Below are 22143 nucleotides of genomic sequence, written 5' to 3' on the forward strand. Positions count from 1 at the left end.
ATACTCAATATGTAAAATACAATTTATTGTATTTAGGCTGTTCATAAGTATCCACACAATGTATTATGTTTGAAACAAACATCTTGCCAATAAATACTACCTAAACATTAATATTAATCTTTTGATCCAATGTGTACAGTGTATTGACTCAATATTGCACAGTGAGTTCTATATGACATTTCCATAGTGCATTCAGTTTGTTACAGGGATAGTTTGCCACAAATATTGCAAAGCATCAGAGTTGACTTTTCCAAGTGAAAACAGCTGACCTATTCCATTTGGGATGGACAGCTGGTATAAATGTCAGTGTCTTAGGTTAACTGGTTATGGATTCACAGAACCTAAGGTTTTCATGGATGAGGAGACTTTGTTTCTAATATGATTTTTATATAATTGTAAAAAAATACCACTTGCAAATAGAGTGAGGATGTTATCATTAAACTCTAGTGACCAGTGAGCTTGTAAACAGGTTCATTCCAGTAAGCTTTTCTCTTGTTCCAATCTAAATACAAATCATATCTATGATATATTCAGAGCTGTACCTCACCACCTGCATTTCAAAGGGCAGGTTGTGCAAGCCCCCAGCATTACTCCAGCTCTTTGTGCCTGTGCTGAGACTCAGAACCTGTTGGTATAAGCAGAGCTGACACACTCTAGCCCCAATAGTTTTCAATGTATGAATGCAGATATAATCTCACAATGGTTCCATAATTAATTAATCTAATTAAATCTTGATTCTAGAGCATCACTTCTGTGTGGGGTGGTCCTGCCAGTCCTTATGGCATTCCCATGCTCACACAGGGCTGGGTGCTGCCAGCAATGTGGCCAGCTGTCCTGCTCTCCTGAAAAGCAGTGACTCCTGGATCAGATGGAGTCACGTGCTCTGGTCAGCTCAGTATCAAGCACTGGCAGGACTGTGGCTCACAGCAGATTTCCAACAGCTCACTGTTATTCACTCTCAAGTCCAAATAAGACAAAACCATGTTCATGGCAGTGGGAGATGACTGTGACAGTAAGGACTGTATGATTCCACCTGTATTTGCATGAACATTGCAGAAGGACCTTAAGGTGGGCATATACTGCTTTAATATACATTTAAGCTACATTGCCTTGCCAAAGTTGCATGAACTGCTCAAAATGCAAATAAGAATCATGGTCATAGAATGACTATGACTGACTTGGAAAAGATTTGACCATCAGTATAATGGTGCTTAATGCTTAGCGTGTAGTATCCCTTAGTGCTTAGCATGTAGTATTTCTTTAAGTAAAAGAAAATTCACTCACCAAGTGATACAATTAAAAATTTCTAAGAAACTACTGGTTAAGTATTACCTCATGATTATGTAAATCATGTTTATATCCCTCCTCTTTGCTGTTTATAAGTTTGTATATATTTAGATTCTTTATATTCAGGTAACAGAGATGAAATACTTATTTCTATCTAAAAAGACAGTAGGAAAAAACAGGGATTGAAGGGATTTTTTTTCTGTACAAAAAATACATTTCTATGACAGCAGCCAGTACCTTCACAGTAGGTCCTTTGCTCCTCTACTTACCACCAAGGTTCAGTCATCCATAACACCATCATAAAGTATCAGAATTGTTTCTCTTTCCATTTTTCAACACTGAAATTCAATATGCCACTACGGAATGTTTCCAAAGCCTTTTGCTTTATCCTGATAAAATCAGGACTTTTTTTTTACTTAAAAAGGAACTAAATGCATGCAAATAAATACATAATGTGCACTGAAATACTCAATTCTATGATACAGGTGACTTTGGAGAAAAGTCCCTTTATAAATAATGAAACTAATTCTAATAAAAGAATATAGTTTCAAAAAAAATTAAAACATTTCATTTTACTACAAGTTGATGTTTGCTATGTGTTCAAGCAGACTACATTTTCTACCTAGTTGTGTTAATCTGTGGGCTGAATGTCACTCTTTTGGACTGTAGTGAATATTTGATTTTGAGGAACGGCTTCTTTATGCAGTTTTTGTAGTCCAGGGTTTCAGTCTTCATTTGATTCTGCATACAGGATCTCAGGTTACGCCCAGATCTGCAGAAAGAGAGAGAGATGAACACTTCTTTATGACCCTGACTCTCCCAACAAACTTTAAATGAACATTGGTAAGCCGATCACATTAGTGGTACAGAGTATCAGCAGCAATGATATCATGTAACCCAACAGCAAGCTCAAACTTAGCAGTTCCGCCAGCACTTAGTGGGGATTTTTATTTGGCTTTGCTGTTCATCTTCTACACTGTTTTATACCCTCCTTAGTTCCCCTAGAGCAGTTTTCCCCTAGCAACCCTTCCCCTTCACCCCCTTTCAGTGAACAATTGGAGAAAGCAGCAGCCGGGGCAGTTCTCTTTCAGTGAACAATTGGAGAAAGCAGCAGCCGGGGCAGTTCTCTTTCAGTGAACAATTGGAGAAAGCAGCAGCCGGGGCAGTTCTCTTTCAGTGAACAATTGGAGAAAGCAGCAGCCGGGGCAGTTCTCTTTCAGTGAACAATTGGAGAAAGCAGCAGCCGGGGCAGTTCTCCCAGCGCTTACCCGGAGCGTGTGGTCCCAGGAGCCCGAGCAGAAGGCGGTCCCGTCGGGAGAGACCCGCAGGGTGCTGACACGGTTTTCATGTCCGAACAGAATGGACACACGGGACCCCTTCAGCACATCCCACACATTGATGGTGTAATCGTTATAGCCTGCGAACAGCAGGCGACCTGCAAAGACAATGACATTTGACACTCTTAGCATTCCTTGACTGCAGGACACCGATGCCCAGGAGCCACAGCCCACTCTGTGCCCACTGCTTCCCTTGGGACAGCTGCGTCCCCTGCCCCTGGGACAGCCCTGCCCGCTGCTGAGCTGTCCAGGCTAAATGCTGAAACATAGTTACTTACTTAAAAGCTTTGTAAATTCTAGTTAAATTACAGGTGGGGGATGACTTCAAATCGTGACAGACCGAAGAGCACTCTAACAGCTATTGCAGGGTAATAATGCTTAACTCAGACTTTACACAGAAGTTGAACACAAATGCTTGAATGATTAACAATTTGGTAAGTGATTCACTGCCAACGGGACGAGCTGTGGTGCTTGTGACCATGACAGAGAGGTTTGCCTCAGTTCCAGGAGGAGGGCAGTACACCACCCACTCACCCCCACGCAGGGTGACTGCTGGGGAGCTTGCATATGTGCTGGGACAGGAGAGACAAGACTCTCAGGATCTGTAGTGAAAAGTGGCAACGTCTCTTTCTTCATACCCCTCTAATGTACTTTTACTATTAATCATTTGTTATCCTTTTAAAAACTGCACTTAATAGTTAGCTACATTTCATGTTGCCTTTGAAATGTTTTTCATTATTATTGTGAAACTCTAGCCCAGCTGTAGTTAATGGCAAAATATTTCCTGCCTTCAGTAGGGCCAGGAAAATACTTTTCATCACTACAACGAAGCAATAGCCAGCTAGGTTATTTAAAGAGTAATTATTTTTACAGAGGCAAAAGAAAGCTTCCATGCATTTGGTACTTATTACTTTTGATAACTTTTAAGAATGAATATTTTATTAAATTAAACTGAAAAATTCTACAGTTCCCCTCAAATCTCAACAATAAGATAACCTCCAAAGTTCAAGTCTCACCACTGAGAGAGAAGTCCACACTGGATGCTCCAAAAATGATGCTCTCTTTGGAATAAATTGCTACTTCTCTGTCTGCACGAAGGTCATATAAACGACACTAGGATTAAAACAAAACCGACACACATGCCTCAGCAAATACTGGAAGCACTGGCTACAATATTTGGAAAAAAATGGGAGTGGGAAGTGCAGCCTAACAGACATCACAGGAAGCGGCTGCTTGGCTTCTTTCCTTCTGCTTCTTTCTGCTTCCTCCTTTCCTTCTGCTTCTGGCTGCTGTAACTGGGATCCTCTAACAGGGATCTAAGCAACACAAGGCTGTTTTGTATACACTGCAGGAAGAACTTTCTTTTTCAAACCACTTCTCTAAGCCTCCTGCCTGTCCTAGAAGGACATGAGTGGTGGGCCATGGTACCCAGTGGAGTCCCCACACCCTCCTGCTTCCCCCTCTGTGGTTGATCAGGGCATCTTGCTGCTGGGGAGGTGCATGTGGACACAATCTCTGAAACAACAGTTCAGCCACAGCCTGGGAGATGGGATCAATTCTCTAATCAGTGTTGAGATCACAGACCATGTGGCACAGAGGAGCCTAGGTGGTAGTGCTGGCTCTGAGTAAAGCCAGGAGAGCAAACAGTCCCTGCCCTTCCGGGAGGCCTCTCTGTTTGAAAAACCTATGTGAAAATAATTCAAGTGAAATAATACATTTTAATGCAGATCTCTGGTTTTCATTTCTCATGGAAAATTCCAAATCACCTCTAACAACCTAGACTTCCTGTTTTTATGATTTGCCAGCAAAGTTTGGCTTGACATGGAAATCATGTATCAGGCTTCACTGCCAGACTTCAGACTTCACTGCCATGTAGAAAGGCAGTCTGTTAGCCCTGAAATCAAAATGCACTTTTGAAAATATGTGAACTGAAACCCCTCCTCAATAAGTTAAGCTTAAGCAAACACTGGCCAGATGGGATTGCTAATATTAAGACTTTACTATTGAAAAATGGCTGGTATTCAAGCCTGCATATAAAGAAGGGGCTGTTTGATTTGCAGGGCACTGGGGAGCTGCCAGGTATGTGCAGTCCAGGTCTCCCAGTGCTCCACACAGATGAATAATTTCATCAGAGTGTCCTGACAGGGAGCTGGAGTCACCGCAGATGACAATACTGTCATCTGAGCACGCTTTTATGGATTACTTCCAGTCAGGATTATCTGTTCCTCAGAATCCCCAAGTATATAAATCAGGTCAAGGATACCACTCTGTAACACTGCAAAAACAAACCCCCTCATTTAAAGAATGAGGTAGCTGGAAACTGCCAAAACCTCTGTCAAAAGTACAGAGCTGGAATTTCCCATTCTCCTGCTTGAGTCAGGGGTGTCAAGAATGGTTAAAAAAGAAAAAAATAGCAAATAAATTTGTAAGAACTTGTGATACTGGGTGGTGAAAGAGTGTTTTCACTGGAATTTAATGATGGGACAATTTCTCTGTATCACTCCCTCAGCATCTCAAGAGCTCACAGTACTGCATCCAAGTGTGCAGAGAGCCACTTGGCTCGCCATAGGGCTAGAGGTATTAACTTCTAATCGCAGTTTTCAAAACATAAAATCAGGGTCACTCTCTCCAAAGAGCCTTGGAATGTCTCCTCATCCAATGAAGACAAAAGGAATGTTAGCTAGCATTGAGTGAGTACTTTATCTAAAGTCTTTGCTCCCAGGTGACTCAGTGTGATGTTTGAATTACCAGAAGAAATGAGGTGCCAGGTGCCTCCCCATCATCTGCTCTCATGCTACACTTAACTGCCAGCTCAGGCCCTGCAGGGCTGTGGTGGGGCAGAGCCTGGTCCCCCATGGGACACACCAGCTGCAGGGAGGGCCATCAGCCCTGAGCATCACTCAGGGGCACAGGGCAGCAGAGGTAAAGGACATTTTGTATACATTGTGCTGATTAAATTTACCTGTCAATGCATTCTGAGCCCCTCCTAGCAGATTGCTCATAGATAAGTGAGATCCATTAAGGGCTGATGATCTAGGATGACCTGGATGCAGTGACTCACTGCAGTGATGTGGCCAAGGCCACCCTGGGGCTGCAGAGGCCAGCCACCCACATCTGCCCGGAGCCCGTAGCCCTTCTGCTTTCTGGGACATGCTGACACAAGCTGCAGCATTTCAGCTGGTTCCTCCCATGCTGTGACCAAGAGCTATGTGAAGCCAAATATCTTCCAGTAAGACAACTAATTTTAGTCATGAAACTTCAGACACAGAGAATCTGAAATGAGTATTTGGACAGTATGTCTTGTAGAGAAGTTTGAAGAAGTGACCTACAGTGTTGTGTGATTTTCCCTAGAACATTATATATGGTATTTAGTGTCTTACCTCACAGGATTATTATTTCTGCAAATTTGATGTCACAGGCCCAGTTTAGTCACTAAAAGCCCTCTGTGGATGTGACCTAGTCTTTAAGAAAATCTTACTTGGGAAGCAACAAAATTTTCCTAAATTATGTTGCTGAATTAACGTACCGTGGCATCGTCTGAACCAGAGGCAAAAGCATCTCCACTTGGATAATATCTGTGCACAAGTGAAAGAAGACCAGAACACATTACATTACTTGGATGAGCTCAGACTTCAGAAATAGAATCAGCAGCACATTGCCCAACACTGCAAATGTGTCCTCTCCCAGAAACACACTGACCTGACACTGTTGATATCTGAATCATGGGTTTCAAATGACTGCACACACTGTCCAGACCGCATGTCCCAAACCATGGCTTTCTTGTCACATCCCTAGTAAGGAAAAAGAATCATTGCAGTTGTGCAAATGGTGACATTCACCCCTCCTGTGGCTGATATTCATCATCAAGCTCACTACATTCAGAAGCTCTGAACATCACAGCTCTGAGATTCACCCAGCTGAGCAGCCCCAGAACTGGCTGCAGTGGTACCTCAGCTGTGCAGTTGCAGGTGGGAGCAGAGCTGCTCAGGAAGGCTGGAGCTGCCCTGCACTCACAGCCTGCTCTGCTTGTGCTGCTGCCTTACCTCTGTCTGCAGCCCCACCACAGCACAGAGATGCTCAACTGACCTGCTCCCTGACCACTTAACCAATATAAAATACCAGCATCCAGCATTTAAAGTTTTATAACTAGTTCTTTTCATACACTGAAAGAGAAAATTAAATCAGTGCATCCAGAGGGTTTCTAGCCCAGCCTCTGACCAGGGTTATCCCCTGTCAGAGCTCTGCACCCACACGCTTGATGGTGTGGTTGGGATGAGAAAAACAGCATAGCAGCACTTCATCTCACCCTCAAGCCAAAACCCGCCCTTCCAAGCTGTGCTTTGAAAGGATCATTTAACACTCAGTGCTCAGCACCCTGAATTCCTTGGGCAAGGGGCTTGGCCCATGTAGTCTACACTGTCCTTGGGGCAAGAACCATCTCAGCTCTGAGCTGCAATGTCTCACTGCTGTCACAGTTGTAGTGACAGGAAAAAGAACATGGACTTTGCTTTGAAGAGTGATGGGAGATTTTAATAAACTTGCCCCTGCTGAGGAGCAGGCAGGCTGAGCTCCAGGGGCTCAGCCTCTCTGAGGCTGTCTGGGAAGAGCAGGGCAGGCCAGGTGGCTGCTGCTTCTGCTGAGCCAGAGCACCCTGCTCACCAGACCATGCCACACGTTATTTATTTTAATCAAATATGATAGCTAATTAAATTAAACAGTTTCCTCACAATTCACATATTTCTCTCTCTCTTTTTTAAAAATTCTGTTGTTATAATGAAATCCTAGTGTTTTTAGTAAAGATGCCATTATTTAAAAGATGTAATGCTCCTGGGCACCAGCTTGTGATTTCTGCACCAGGGAAACCAAACAGGATAAAGAATATTTTGGACCCAGCATATTTCCCTCTCAAGCCCCACCACATCCCAAGCCCAGCCCTTCATATTGCTCCCATGTGCACTGTTCTCACTGACCCCTCTGGGAGTTTGGGAGCAAGACCAATCTGACAAGCTGGTGCTTTGACTCCTAAGGTTTTGAAGGAGAAACCAGCCACCACCACCTGTGGAGAGACGGACTCCCTGAGTGATACCCAACTCAGCTGAGGAGCCTTGCTCAGAGGGCACTGAGCACGACAGCCCTGAGCTTACCCAGGAGGGCTGGAATTTTCAGTTCAGTCATTAAATGTAACAGCACCCAGCCCACATGCTGATAGACTGACATTGCTTATTCCAGCTCAAGGTTACTGTACCACAGAGGCCCAGTATTCAGGAATCTCTCCATGCCACTCTACCTTCCTGCTGTTCTGCCTGTACCTGCACTGACACGATGTCAGACAGGTCCTCACTGCAGTGGTGTTTTGCATGTGATGAATTAAGTGAATGCCTGTAAGCACAGACATGCCCAAGCTGCTCCATCAACACAAGCATGACATATTCCCTTAGCAGTAGCAGAGCTGCTTGTGATTCCTTGCCCTATAATAAGCTGAGCTGTTCCCAGGGAGAATGAACCTATCCTTTCTGGGAAGCAAGCCTGGTGACAGGAAAACCCGAGAGAAGTAAGGCACTTGGATGGAATTAGCTTTCAGTCACGCTTCAGAGCAGCTGTGCTACCAGCAGGCAAGCTGGGCCAGCGTGCTGGACTCTGCTCCTGATGTGCCAGCCAGATTTGATCAAAAGAGCCATAACAGAAGAGATCCAGGTATATTGTGTAGGGATAAAACCAGGACTCCAAGCACCCCTAACCCACGGTTGGCACCCTCTGGCACAAGGGCCATTTCCATCATCAAATACAGGATCCACCAGTGCTGGTGGGGCTCAGAAACCAGCAAAGTTATTGGTACCTTCACCAGAGTTAGTGGTAGCAACTGGCCTCTCAGCTCCTGCCAGCTCTCATCTGCACACTCACTTTCTAATGTGGGAAAGACTAAGATCACCTTGAAAAGGAGCTGAGCCCCATCCCACCCACCTTTATGCCTGGCCTGCCTCACTACCAGGCTGTGTGGCTGTGTGCCAATGGCTCAGCTGCCTGGGAACAGTGATCCCTCAGCAGCAGGACATGATTTGGAAGATGCCCTGGATACTCTCCCTGACCAGTCCAGTCCTGCAGCCCCAGTGAGGTTTGTGTGCTCCCTGGCACCAGGACAGGGAGCAGAGTGTTTGACTGATGAAGAGGCTTTAAATGCCTCTGGTACCACTGGAAGGCACAGAGGACTCAGCAACAGCTGAAGATGTGGCCACACCTCATCTACCTGCTCCAGCTTGCACGAGGGGTTAGCCAGTGCCCAAGCTGCCCCTTGACTCTGGGGACACGGTGGCACACACGTTATTGCAACCCCCCTTGGATGCCCTGAGCACAACCTGACGCCTGTCATACCCCATCTGGCTCTAGAGATCTGGGCACAGGGAAGGAGCAAAGTATGGGAGGTCCTCTGCTGTTCCAGGCTCCCACCCACAGGGACTCACACCTCCACTGTGGTAGAAGCCCCATCTCCAACTCTGAGCCTTCCTCTTCCCAGCAGAGGCGTTGTTTTTGATCTCGAGCTGGATTGCTTTGATGTGGGGTGTAACTTGCTAAATAAGCAGAACTGCAGTCAGACTGGCTGGGTGGGTTTGACCCCACAGTCAGGGGTTTAATTTGCTCCAGCTTGGAAAATGTGCTTGCAATGAATGGATTGCACTGGGGCATCCAACATACACTCCAGCACTCTCTCAATAACATCATGAGACTCCCACTTTGCTGCCTTTTCACTTCTATATCCTTAGTTTTCTATTATGAGAGGAAGCTCCTGCTTACCCCAGACACAAATGTATTTCCCGTTTCAGAAGGGGCCAGGTCCAGGCACAGGACATCAGCTCCATGACCATGGAAACTCTGTAGAAGTTGCCCACTCTCAACATCCCATAGAGCACAAGTTCCATCTCCACTTGCTGTCAGGATCTATAGGATGTGGGAAGAAGAGTCACAATACAAGAATCAGCAGATGACCTTCAGGTCACAAAGAAACAACTGACATCCTACACAAACACCAAAGGACAGCTTTAATTTAATGAAATATTGGGCAATAAATCAAAGCCATAAGCCAATGTACAGCTAAGTACAGCTTATAGTTTTTATTTTTAAGGAAAGAAAGTAGAGTGAAAAAGAGAGCTGTATGGACACCACTATCCCTACACAATGTTTCAGTAATGGTCACTTTTGTGTGGTGGGGTGTGCACAACTGACAGCAGTAAGGATCTGCTGGCATTTTCATATTCTCTAAAAAGGAGTCAGAACAATACTGGTATTCCTGTCTGCCTCTGTATTTCACTCTATCCATATCTGGCTGCTGGAATTCAGCTCAGGTAAATGGAAGAACTCTTGGAGTTAAGTATACCTGTTTAACTCTCCTTTTTTTTTCTTTTCTTTCTGCTTGAAATAGTCAGGTTAAACCAAATTAATTTGGCTTAAGACATGGATTTTCTGAAAGGGAAGTAAGCCTGTCTAGACAGTTGTTTGATAAGTCCATCAGCTCTCACTTGTCCTAAACCATTTGTGTGTGAAAGGGCTTGAACATACACTGCCCAAACACAGCTCACAGCTTCCCATCTGCTACAGTACTTGTAGAAAGCACATGTGATCAGAGCTTGTTATTGTGGCTAAATCCTGATGATGCTCAATTGTTCAAAATTTCCCCTTGGCACCCGAAACTGTTATGCAATCACAAATTCTGTAGGTTGAAAGAGTCCCTGTGCACTGGTGTGGAAGGAAGCAAGGGTGAACGTAGGAGGGCTCTCAGTTTTGTACACAGGTTTTTCTCATGGTTGGTGAGGAAACCAAGTGATCCCAGTGGGTAGTTACAAGTTAAAAACAAAATTCTCTTCAAGAAGAAAATGATCACACAGTCACAAAACCATTCACAGAGTTGCATAAAGGTTAAACCCTGAACATGTTTGACAGATGCTCCAAAAATTCTTCCCGTAAACAGAGGTCTGCAAAGCTGCAGAACAGACTGTTCCAAATCCTACAGCAGAAAGATGCTAATGCTCTCAGATGATAATAGCAGAAGAAAGTCCTGAATTGTCTTCCCAGCCAGTTTTGAGCCTAGATGAACTCCCCTGTTCTGGGGAATGTTTGTACTTGGCTGAGGAATGAAGACTTTCAGCTCTGAGGATTTGCTCTGTAGAAGGGAATATGAAGGGAATAGGAGTGGCTAAAGGTGCAAGGGAAGGGTCTGTTGGCAACCTAGAGCTCCAGCTAATGCTTAAAGAGAAATTATATGGACTCAACTTCAGGGTTGCTCCTTAGCCCTGCCACACTTGGGAGCATGGCTGCCTGCCCTATGCAAAACACTTGAGATCCCAATTAACTGCTGCTATTAATACACAGGGAGCATTGTCACGTGGGGAGCATTATCACACCACAGAGCTGCAGATACCTAATTTAGGAAGTGAGGCTCCCTGGCTCTCTGCTCACTGAAGCAGGGAGGCTCTCTCAAGCAAGACTGGAATGGGGCACTGGGAACAAGGAGTGTGGGTCACCCAGCCCTGCAGCTCGGGGTCCATGTGGGAACATGATGTGCAGCAAGGATGGGACCCCCCTTTTCAGCACCCACAGCCTGGGAATGACTCACAATGAGCCACCCCCAGATCTCCTCTCTCCACTGCACTGCCCATGAGCACACTAAGCCCTAAACTCCTACCCAGTCTTCCACACCTCTGTGGGCAAAGTGAGCTGCAGTTTAAGACAGCATTCAGGGCAGAGTTGCAGCCCTGGCAGCACCTAGCAGTGGGAGCTGTGGGGACACGGGGCTGGGGGACACCTCCACCTCATGCTGGAGCTGCTCCAGGATAGCACCACATCCCTCCTGGTGCAAACTGTGAGAGCAGAGCTGCTCTGCACACAGCTGGCAAAGCTCCTGCACAATGTACTTGTTGCACTGTGCACCCTCAGAGTTACTGAACAGTTTTAATTCTCGACAGTTTTAATTCTGATGCCTTTATGTAAATGAAAAAAATATAAGAAATCTGGGATTCTCTAGAAGAATCTAGGAAATCTGGGATTCTCTAGAATATAAGAAATCTAGGATCTGCTACATAACAGTGTCCTAAAAGAAGCTTGACCATCCTGTTGCTTGTATTTGTTTGAATAATAACATGCAGTGCCATATGATCACTTACAAGCCTAGCAATCATAAGAAAACTTCTTTTTAAAGACTTCAGAAAAATTTCTGACTTGTTAAATATAAAGCACTTTAATCTACTGTGACTTAACAATAGTAATACATGACCTTCAATATCAATGCAGTTTGCTGTATTTAATATGGAAAAAAAAGTTTTCTTTCTTTTTTATTATGAAAAAAAATTGCTATTTTTCCTGTCATAGGATTTAATCTCAAAGCATTTAGGTATAGACAAGAAAAGAGAAAACTGGGTTTATATCTCATCAAAAACATTCCACTTAATGTAGACTCTAATTCCACACAGCTCCTGCACAGGAAGGTCAGGGCTAAGCAAGCCTTAGTGCTGGTACCTCCACCACTTGTTTCCATGGCAATGGACTTAAATTAGCACCTCGGAGTCATTACAGAAACCAGAGAGTGACAAACAACAACATGCTCTCGGCTTCACATGTCCTGAAATAGAAGCAACAGGAGCTGATATTTCCTTCAGAAGAGCTCCAAATATCTGGAAGAAGGGGACATGGTATTCCCTTTCCAGCAGCTCTATTGACATTGAGAGCTATAAAAATGCTCCATTCTGCCACTTATTTTGCTGCAGAGCTGCACTGAGAAGAGCTTTAATTAAATTCAGAAACCAGAGAGGACAAGGGGATTATCCTGGCTCCTTTCATCATCTTCTGTGTTCCTAGAGAAAGAGATCTTTGAGATATTCAATAGAGAGGAAGGCTGGCTTGGTCTCAGATCTGCGTTCAGTTCCTGGCTTTACCATCACCTCCCTTTGTGGGTCTCTTGCTCTACCCCACTGCCTGTGAGATGAGAACAGCATTACTCCTTTCCCTTGAGGGAACACAGCACTGCATGTAGAAACAGCAGGTATGACCCTGTGGGGCCATGCTCAAGCTCAATTGTATCACTTGATACAAATAAAAAATACTTTGAATGAAAGCAAAAGCAAATGTTGCCGGATGTCCAGGACAGAGAAGGCAAACAACACAGTCACCAACAGCTGGCACAGCACCCAACCCAGTCCTGGCTGAACCAGGTTTTAACTATTTGCAATAGTCTGGGCTCCTAAAAGCACAAACTGGGGAGCAGAGAACAAACAGGTACCAGCGAGCTCCCTCCGCAGAAGCCATAGGCCCTTGTAGGGGCAGCCTGGCCACAGGCTGTGACAAGCATTTCCTTACATCAGCTTTTGCAGCACCTTCATTGTCCCCTGTGAGGGTGTTCCAGCAGCTCCTGCAGGGGCAGGACGTGGCCCTGGGTGCCCCAGGAGCAAGGGAGGACGCGTGCACTGCACCTGAGGGCAGCTCATGTTAGGTGATGGTGAGCAGTGGGTAGGGAACGCATTTACCTGCATGTCTGAGTTAGTGAAGCTGCAGGCAGACAAGTAGTTCGTGTGCATTGCAACAGATTTCTTCTTTGCAGCCATATTTTCATTTTTTTCAAATGTCAGAGGGTACACAGAACACTTGTTGTCCAGGCCACTGAAGAGAGTAATAATAGCAGTAACAGAGAGAGGAAAACTGGTTAAAACTGCAACGACAAAAGGCAAGTGGTGATAAGAAGGACACCACCTGTCAGTGCAGTGCTGCCAAACCCTTACAAGCACCGACTTCCCTGTATTGTGCTGTGTGGGATCTCCCTGTGCAGGGAAGCCCCAGCTGCCTCACCAGCCTGGCTGCTTTACAGAACTTGAACAGCTGCGCCTCAGTATTTTTCACCCTTATCGAGTTTATAAATGGCACTGAATGAAACCTCACAAAAGTATAAGCTGGGAGGTGACAGCAGCCACCTCAGGGTTAATGTTTCACATGCAGCCAAACTGCCATTTTTCTGCTGACATCTGTCATGGCAAAGATCAGTATTTCAGCATCATTATACACCTACCTTAACAAATGTGATCTAGCTCATATAGAAGAGGCAGCACAGCCAGTAGTGGGTGTGAAGACAAAACTTATAGAACAGTTCAGATAAAAGGCAACAGAAGCACTGACCCCTGTAGCTGCTGCCCCACTCCTGAACAGTTGTACCAGTTAAGCTGTGTCAGACCCAGGAATCATTTCTTATATCTGCCTCTTTCCTAGAGCTGTGGTAGATCAGTCCTGCCCTGGTCCCTGGGATCCTGGCACACCACCAGTTGCTGGTTCTGTGCCTAACATTATGTGCACGGCACTTAACTGACACCACAACAGAAATACAGAATTAGGTGCAATGTATACATGAACTCCCTGTCTCTGCTGCAAGTGTAAAGACAGAGCTTGCTTACCATTCTTTGGGTTCTAGTCAAAAACCATTTCCAGACTCCTTTCCACACAGAGTCTGCTTCTCTGTCTCAGTCTGCAAGCTGCACCCTGAAGTCTCCCTTTGTTCCTTTCTCTCACCCCAAGCCTGCTTTGTCTGATCCACCCAGTTCCTTCTTACGAGATGTTTTGCCAACATTTCATCTCTGTTTTTTCCCCTATATAAACTTATTTTTTTCAAACCCAAGCCCTCAGAAAACCACAAGATTATCAAGGATGGGGTTACTTCTCCCCATCCTATCTTAGCAAGATCTATTCACACACTGGTAATCATTAATGATGAACCTCTATGTCATAAAAAAATGAGTGCAAAGTAAGAACACAATTAAAATCTCTTTCCCTTAGAAAATATATCCAACATAGACAACCACACTAGAAAGGGAAGTTGCATGCATGCAGAATTCCTAACCCATGATATAAATGCTGAAAGAGGATTATTTTCCATGCTTACACAACAAATGTTATTGCACTGAAGTCAGTGCAGATAATATGTACGAGCCATTATGGAAATAGAATCAGAGGCACTTAATGTAGACCTTCCACCCACAATCACAGCATGCAAACTTCTATCTCTCAGCTTCTGAAGCCACCAGGACACTGCAACAAATCCAGCTTCTCTGTGGAAGCTGGGAACTTACCCACAAGCAATGGCACATCCAGAAGGGGCATAAGCACATGCCATGACCCAGGTACACGGCATCGTCACGGCGTGTTCCTGAAACACAGCACCCTTTAGACTGGGACTCACTGCTCCTCCAGTCCATGCAGGGGAAACAGTGGGAGTGATCAGTTCAGTAGTTCTGTGGGACATCCTCAGAGTCAGTGCAAGCTAGAGGTGTTTTCCCCAGCCATAACTCAACATGTAAATCAACAACCCTGACTGCAGAATGCAGCAGGAGGATGGTCAGTCCTTCTCTGACACTCTCCACCTTATTTATGAGCCCCAAACTGATCACAGAGCATGTTTTATTGGGTCATCCAGTGCTGTGAAAGGTCCCCACTGCTGCACATGTAAAAGTGAGTTAAAAACAAGTAGTTTTTCCTCATCTGTGTGGTGCAGGCAGGGCAGCCCAGACAGGGCTTGGCCATTTCACAGTGAACACCACAGCTGAAGGATCCCCAGATCACACACTACTCCTGCTACAGGAGTGCCCAGTAAAAGTTCCCCTGTTTTGCTGGCTGGGCTTTGCCTCCCTTGTGAGCAAAAAGGTTGGATCAGACTCTCCCACTGGAGACCATGACAAACCCCAGAGCCCTGTCAGGGACTTTGCTCAGAAACAGGTCAGAAGGGATGTGACCTGTCCTGGGCTCCTTTTTGTGGGGTGCTAGTGGAAGTCTGCATTTTATCCCATTATCCCACTGCCTCCTGTGACACCTGTGAGCCCTTCACCCAATCCCAGTGTCATTTGCCCTAAGCACAGAATTTTGTAAAGTTTCACTTACTTTGTTGGTAGTGAAGGAATCCCACACGATCACCTTCCCATCCTAAATGAAAGCACAGGGAAAGAGAAACTGAGGCTTTCCAGAGATGTGGCTGCTTCCCAGCTTGGAGAAAACTCTGCTGCTCATTTCCTCTCCCCAGTCTGTTATGTCCTTTTGTCTCTATTTCAACAACAGCACAGTGGTCACAGTGAAGCACCAAGGAGACACTTCTCAGTAGTGCTGTTGTACCTGCCACAAGAGAAGTGTATCTCCTCCTCTCTGAGATGACTCATGTTTGATTAAAAGACCAATTTATTTTTCAATGTTTTTCTCTTCCCTCTTAATGGCCTTGTGAGTTTTCCTTTCCCTGCAGCACATGCCACAGACAGGGCCATCTCCTCAGGAACCTGCCACCTGTAAGCCCTCACCTGCCCCAACTGACTGTTTATGGATATTGCACTGTCTACTCATCTTCCCTTCCCAGTCTGATCCTGGTTTTCACTTTACTTGTCACTACACTTACTTAACCTTCAATTATCCATTATACAACCAGCTAAATAGCCATCACAGAGCCTTGTACAGAGAGCAGCACAATCACTTGGTGTACACCAGCTACACTCGTGCCAGCTACTTTGCCTTTTGCACATAAAATTGTAATCTTCCCTGTATCATGAAAGTGAAATGTTTATTACTGAGCAACAACTGCTTCTGTACCTGGACCTACAGTTCTTAAAATAGAGTAAAAAATGCATTTCAACCTGTCTGTTCAGTTTTCTGATCTACACACTAACATTTTAACCACTTTAAAAAGTGTGACATTAAATATTTAAATTATTCTCTTTGTGGAGATCACCATGAATGGTAAAAACTCACAGTAAGTGAAGGTGGCTTGCAATGCAGATTGCCTATTTTTATCCCTCAAGTGAGACCCCTGACAGATTTCATGTAGGTCAGTGAACAGCTGTGAGATGCAACAAGCTCACTCACTGCCATACTGGGCTCAGGATGAACCAGGGGATCTAGAAAGCAATTATCTCATTACCTCCTCCAGCTTATGAGACTGGTCTTGAGCAGGTGTTAGGACTGTTTCTCAAAATGCCCAACTAAATGCAGTAATTTTGGCAGGATATCTGAAGCTTTCAAGGTCATATCAATCATACAGACCGCAGAAAAAATTTCTGTGCATAGAAATCTCTGAGAAAAAAAATCAACATTTCTTCTGTTTTCCTGATTATTTTGTCTGAACACATAACCTGAAAAATTTGCTAAGTATTTTATCTGTAAAGAACAAGGAAATAGATGTAGCCTCACACGAGTCTATTTTTTTATTGTAGACGGGAATATGGGAAAATATGTGTTATGATCAGACAAGAAATATTTAGGGTATTAGCTACAAGAGGTGTACCAATGATTCAAAGGTTAGATTTACACTCCCTGAACAAACACATTGCCAATGAACTTCTTTCAGGGCATCTTGAAAACATTTACAATAATCCCAGGTATCATCTGATAGCAAGAAGATTTGTATAGTGCCCAACAGCATACCTGGGAAGAGCTCACAATTCTTCTCTTGTCCTTGCACCAGTCCATACAGAGAACTTTGTTTCCATGGCCCTTCAGGGTTCTCCTGGTCTTCATCACAAACTGTCCCAGTGCCTCCACACGCTCTGCCACCTGGTGAACTGCAGACAGCTGATGGTTAGAGAGCCCTTCATCAAAGCTCTGCCCTGGCAAGTATCTGTTTATGAGTAATGTCCCTGGAGGGATTAATCCCTGAAGTTTGAGCTCTGCTCCAGAGCTGGCAGGTGGCTAACACCAAGGTGGGTGGCACAGGAACATATTCACCGGATAAAGACAAGGATGGACTCACTCAGGGTTGAATTCCAGGGATGTAGCAGCTGAAGCTCTTGCAGACCATCCTACCCAAGTGTAACTGGAAAACAGATTACCCCTTTGCCCTCCTTTACTGGGAAATGTTCAGGCCTGCAGGTGGACAGACAGGTGTTCTGGAGGTGAGAGCCAGATGCAGCCCTGGGCTGGTGCAGTGGGATACAGGTACTGGCACTGGTGACTCTGCTGTGCCATCCCTTCTGGTGGCCAGGACACAGCTCTGAGTGAGCAGGAAGCTGGACATTTGCCCTAAGAGTGCACTACCCAACTTTTCAACAACAACTATGGGCATCGAGGACTTTGTGGGATGTCCCTTCTACAAAAGAGGGAAACAGAGGGCAGGCAGACAACTTTCCTGAGCAGCATCCTCTGGTGAAGTAATTTCTTTGGTACCTCATTTAATAGCAGTACTTTCAGCTGATGTTCTTTAAAACCCAACAAATTTACATTTTTGCTTGTGCAAACTAACTTTGTCATAAAATTCATGCAGCTGACACAACTAGAAGGTGTCTCATATAACTCTGGTGCCTCAAGCTGGGGCACCTGTAAATGTGTGGGAGATAGTGCCATCTGAGGAAACCTATTGGCCCTCCTCCAGCATGTTCATCCAGTGTGGAGCTGAGTAGGGCCATGTTACATCTCAGCACCCAGGGGCAGCTCTTCACACACAGGGAGGGTGAGACTCCTCACTTCAAGTCCCACAGCAGAGTAGAGATCCTGAGGCTGGAGACTCTGGCACCAGAATTAAGAATTACTCTGTCTAGTGGAGAGCTGATCCACACCAAAACCTAAGATGACCCAGCTGCTGCTGGCTGTGGGAGCAATGCCTGGCTGAAACCTTCTGAAATAAATGGAGAAGCTCACATGCTTTAATGAGCTGGAAGAGGAAATTTTGAGCTTTTCCCTGCCCTGCTGGAGACTGAGCTTCACACCCCCATGGCAGGTGGTGCTTTGGAGCTGCTTGCTACTTCACCCTTCATCACTTTTCTGGGGCTGGGAAGGGCTGTGACAGTGAGAGAGCAGGCATCCTGAATTTCCAGATCATTTCTTGGCACAGGCTCAGTGAAGCAATTTCTGCCCAAGGCAGAGACTGATTTCTAGTGGATTACCTTTTCAAGAGTTGTCTTTCAAAGCCACCAGCCCCACAGGCTGTGCCAGAATAATGCTCTCAGCTGAAATCTCTGCTGAGCCAGGGGACAAGCGCTGTCCACCATTCCTCATGACTTGCCCATAAGTCAGAAGCAAATTTCTGAGAAAATACCATATAAACCCACTGAGGAAAAGATACATTCCCCCTGCTACTGCCCATAGAAACCTGCCAAATGTCCAATCAGAAGCCATGGAAACACAGGACAGGAGGTTATTATGGCAGCTGGAAAGATGCTTGTGTCCAGAATATATCTGAAAAAACAAATGTTTCACAGACTCTGGACAAACGGTTTCCATTATGTGAATGCAGCTGAGACTCTGTGAAATTGTCTGGTTTAGCCTCACTGATTCCCAGAGGATGCTTATCTCCAACCACAGCCATAATAATCCTGCTCCTGCCCAGCACAGGGTTGAGAGTCAGACAGTTATTTTAAAGCATTCACCAATATTGTTCAAAGATAGTGGAAAATCATGCACTCAGACAAATAGATTAGCTAAAGCCACTAAACAGCTTGAGTAGTTTTACAGAGGTCCAGATAAAACTGCCTATTTTTCTTTAAAACATTGTTTGGCCTGAACAGGAGGTGTGGAATTGATGCAGATACTCTTGGGTCTTTGATCTTTTCTGTGTTGGGTCTAATGGTCTCTCTGGCCCTAAAAATCCATGGATCACACAAACAGAACAAACTTTTGCCTATACCCAAAATTTTAAGCTCTTGAATCGACTCCTTAAAATTATAAGACTGCAAACCAAATGCATGTTTGGCATTTCCTTTTTCTATGCACATTTTTGAGAGCTGCTGTTTAGAACCAATTGAACAAATAAGGGCAATCCTATTTCAGCCAGCTATTTGTTTTGGGAACCACAGAGGGAAAGTCATGATCCAAGCAAAAGAATGCAGAAAATACAATTTTAGATTAGGGGAAAGAAAAAAACCCCAAACCAACCACGCAAAAATCAGAAATGATGCCTTATTCTGAAACTTAAAAACTCTGCAGAAATAGTACTTGGGAATAATTTAGGTGTAAAAAGCTCTGATACAGAATAAAGGAGCATTGTTCTACAGCAGCATAACACTTTTGTCTCAGAAATGCTGTAATGGCTTTGCAAACACAGCCTTCCAATGGAAATTCACAGATTTTATATATGACAAAGAACATCCCACGACTTTCAATGGCACACACAGTTACAGTGTCACTGTAATCACAGGTAAAATTTTGTGAGCAAAAATGGGTTTAAGAATATGTTTAAGAGGTCTGTTAACCAAAGACCCTGCCACCTCTGATACAGAAATGGTACTATAGGAATATGGTGATTTGTGGTAATGTTTCTGTAATGAGGACATTGTTTGTTTAACAATTCTGATTAACAGGACATTCATATAACATGATTGTCTAACTTAGACAAGAAAATGTTCTATTTATTCCAGAATATATGTATATATATTATTGTAATCCTTCCCAACCTGAATATCAAAAGTGTTTTTCAGTCCCTCATTCTTACAAAACACTAAAACCAAGTCACTGGATAGAAGCTCAAGAGTCCTGTTCAATGCTTAAGGCATCGGGACACATGAAAGAAAAGTTTTAATGACCCACTAATATTTTTGATAGAGTGAGCTACACGATTTCAGACAAAAACAGTAACTTACATGTTTTTCTAAAAAAAAACCACCAAAAGCAAAAAAACCCAAACAAAACCAAAACAAAACCCTGCAATGTATCGTTGTAATTATAAAATGACATCATGATAATAAAACGATGTTTTATATCTCAGAACTTGTGAGTACGTATTTGAAAAGCTCCATTAACGTGAGTTTCCTTTTCCTGAAAGGGGCAGGGGGAGGGCCGGGCTGAGCTCTGTCCATCGCATTTGTTGGGTTGTCCCCGGATCCTGAAGCCGCAGCTGATCACGGTGAGTTACACACTGACAGCTCCAGCACTGACTCACCCGCACCTCTGAATCAGCACCGCATCCCTGCAACTTGTTTCCCTGGCAGAAGAGGGGCAGAGCAGCTGTTTTGGGAAATAATGCTCCTTTTTAAGCCCTTCCACACCTCGGGTGAAATCCCGGCCTCATTAAAGCGAATTCCTATCAACTTCCACATGGCTGGGGTTCCTCCTGGCTGCTGACACTACACCCAGACGGCGTGCGGGCGAATCCCGGCCCGTGCCGAGGGTATCTGAGGGTCCCAGCCCCGCCAGGCCGGGCCGGGCCGGAGCGCCGGGGGTGCTGCGGGCCCTGCCCGGCCCAGGCCCTGCCCCGCCCCGGAGCCACGGGCACGGCACGGCGCTGTCCGGGAGCCCGGGGCACGGCGTGTCCGCCTTCAGAGCCCGGGCAGCGCTCCCGCTCCGGCCCCGGCCCCGCTCCCGGCCGGGCCCAGCCCCGCTGCGGCCCCGCTCCGGCCCCGCGGCCGCCCCGCCCGGCCCCACTCACGCTCCACGTCGTGCAGCTTGGCCCGCTCCTCCTCCAGCTTGCCCTTCAGGCTCTCGGCCTCGCTCTTCAGCGACGCCAGGGTCTCGTTCTCATGCAGCCCCTCGGTTGCCATCTTTGCAAAGGAAGCGGGGAGAGCGGGGATGAGAGCGGGAGGGAGGAGGAGTTTGCCAGCCTGGCTCCCGGGGATGCTGCCGCGGCTCCTGCTGCCTCAGCAACGGCGCCGGAGCCGGCCCGGGCTCCCCCTCCCCTCCCGCTGACGTCCAGGCCAGTCCTGAGCACGCACACCGTGGGGACCAGCATCCCCATCCTGCCGCTGCAGCATCCCCATCCTGCCGCTGCAGCATCCCCATCCTGCCGCTGCAGCATCCCCGATCCTGCCGCTGCAGCATCCCCATCCCGCCGCTGCAGCATCCCCATCCCGCCGCTGCATCATCCCCATCCTGCCGCTGCAAGCATCCCCATCCCCGATCCTGCCGCTGCAGCATCCCCATCCCCGATCCTGCCGGCTGCAGCATCCCCATCCCCGATCCTGCCGCTGCAGCATCCCCATCCCCGATCCTGCCGGCTGCAGCATCCCCATCCCGCCGCTGCATCATCCCCATCCTGCCGCTGCAAACATCCCCATCCCCGATCCTGCCGGCTGCAGCATCCCCATCCCCGATCCTGCCGCTGCAGCATCCCCATCCCCATCCTGCCGGCTGCAGCATCCCCTGCTCCAGCATCCCACTCTCCGGGCGGGCAGCTGGACCAGCCTCACCTCCTGCCCCTCTCCTACACATATCCCAGGCCCTCTTCACAGCCCAAAGATTTCATTTCCACAGAAACACATACCAATGGCTTTTTCTGCTACATACCTAAACTTGTTTGCACAAGTTGCACAATGTGGGAGAAAGAAGTAAGAAAAAGCCATCGGTCACCCCAATGGCATTTTAAAACACCAGATTGGGAAGACAGATCTTGTCCAGGGTTACCAAGTCCCATCTTAGCTCCATCACTCACTGATACTCCTGTGGGTAGGGGGTACTGGGAGAATCAGCTATGCAGGTCTCTGGCTCAGTTCCTGGGCCAGCAGGACAGATGCAGTGGTGAAAACTCTTCTCTCTACTATGCTTTGAATTCCTGATTTTTAAATTTGGTGTTATCAGGGTTCCTTTCCTTTTTGTT

General features: G+C 46.0%; 1 protein-coding gene across 1 annotated transcript; it reads right to left on the reverse strand.

Annotated features, from left to right (window-relative positions):
- Positions 1–4: 4 nt before the first annotated feature.
- Positions 5–21256, reverse strand: GNB5 (G protein subunit beta 5). The gene is made up of 11 exons (XM_071441550.1): positions 20980–21256; positions 17049–17185; positions 15525–15566; positions 14720–14796; positions 13133–13265; positions 9414–9557; positions 6324–6415; positions 6151–6199; positions 3641–3737; positions 2556–2722; positions 5–2059 (listed from the first exon to the last, which is right to left on the reverse strand). The coding sequence occupies exons 1-11, from the start codon at positions 21089–21091 to the stop codon at positions 2048–2050; spliced, it is 1062 nt and encodes a 353-aa protein (XP_071297651.1). The 5' UTR covers positions 21092–21256; the 3' UTR covers positions 5–2047.
- Between the last annotated feature and the right edge of the window lie 887 nt (positions 21257–22143).

Source organism: Agelaius tricolor, unplaced genomic scaffold (genome assembly GCF_023055355.1).
Source record: "Agelaius tricolor isolate 1412-34295 unplaced genomic scaffold, bAgeTri1.0.p SCAF_16, whole genome shotgun sequence".
NCBI classification, from domain to species: Eukaryota; Metazoa; Chordata; class Aves; order Passeriformes; family Icteridae; genus Agelaius; species Agelaius tricolor.

What these genes read in the sequence shown, in the direction of transcription:
- GNB5 (XM_071441550.1), bottom strand. Translation starts at nt 21,091, where the DNA reads ATGGCAACCGAGGGGCTGCATGAGAACGAGACCCTGGCGTCGCTGAAG. An exon ending in GAAATACATTTGTGTCTGGG is followed by an intron (nt 6,416 to 9,413) that starts GTAAGCAGGAGC and finishes TTTCCTTACTAG; the next exon opens with GGATGTGACAAGAAAGCCAT. An exon ending in CTGGTTCAGACGATGCCACG is followed by an intron (nt 3,738 to 6,150) that starts GTACGTTAATTC and finishes TTTTAATCCTAG; the next exon opens with TGTCGTTTATATGACCTTCG.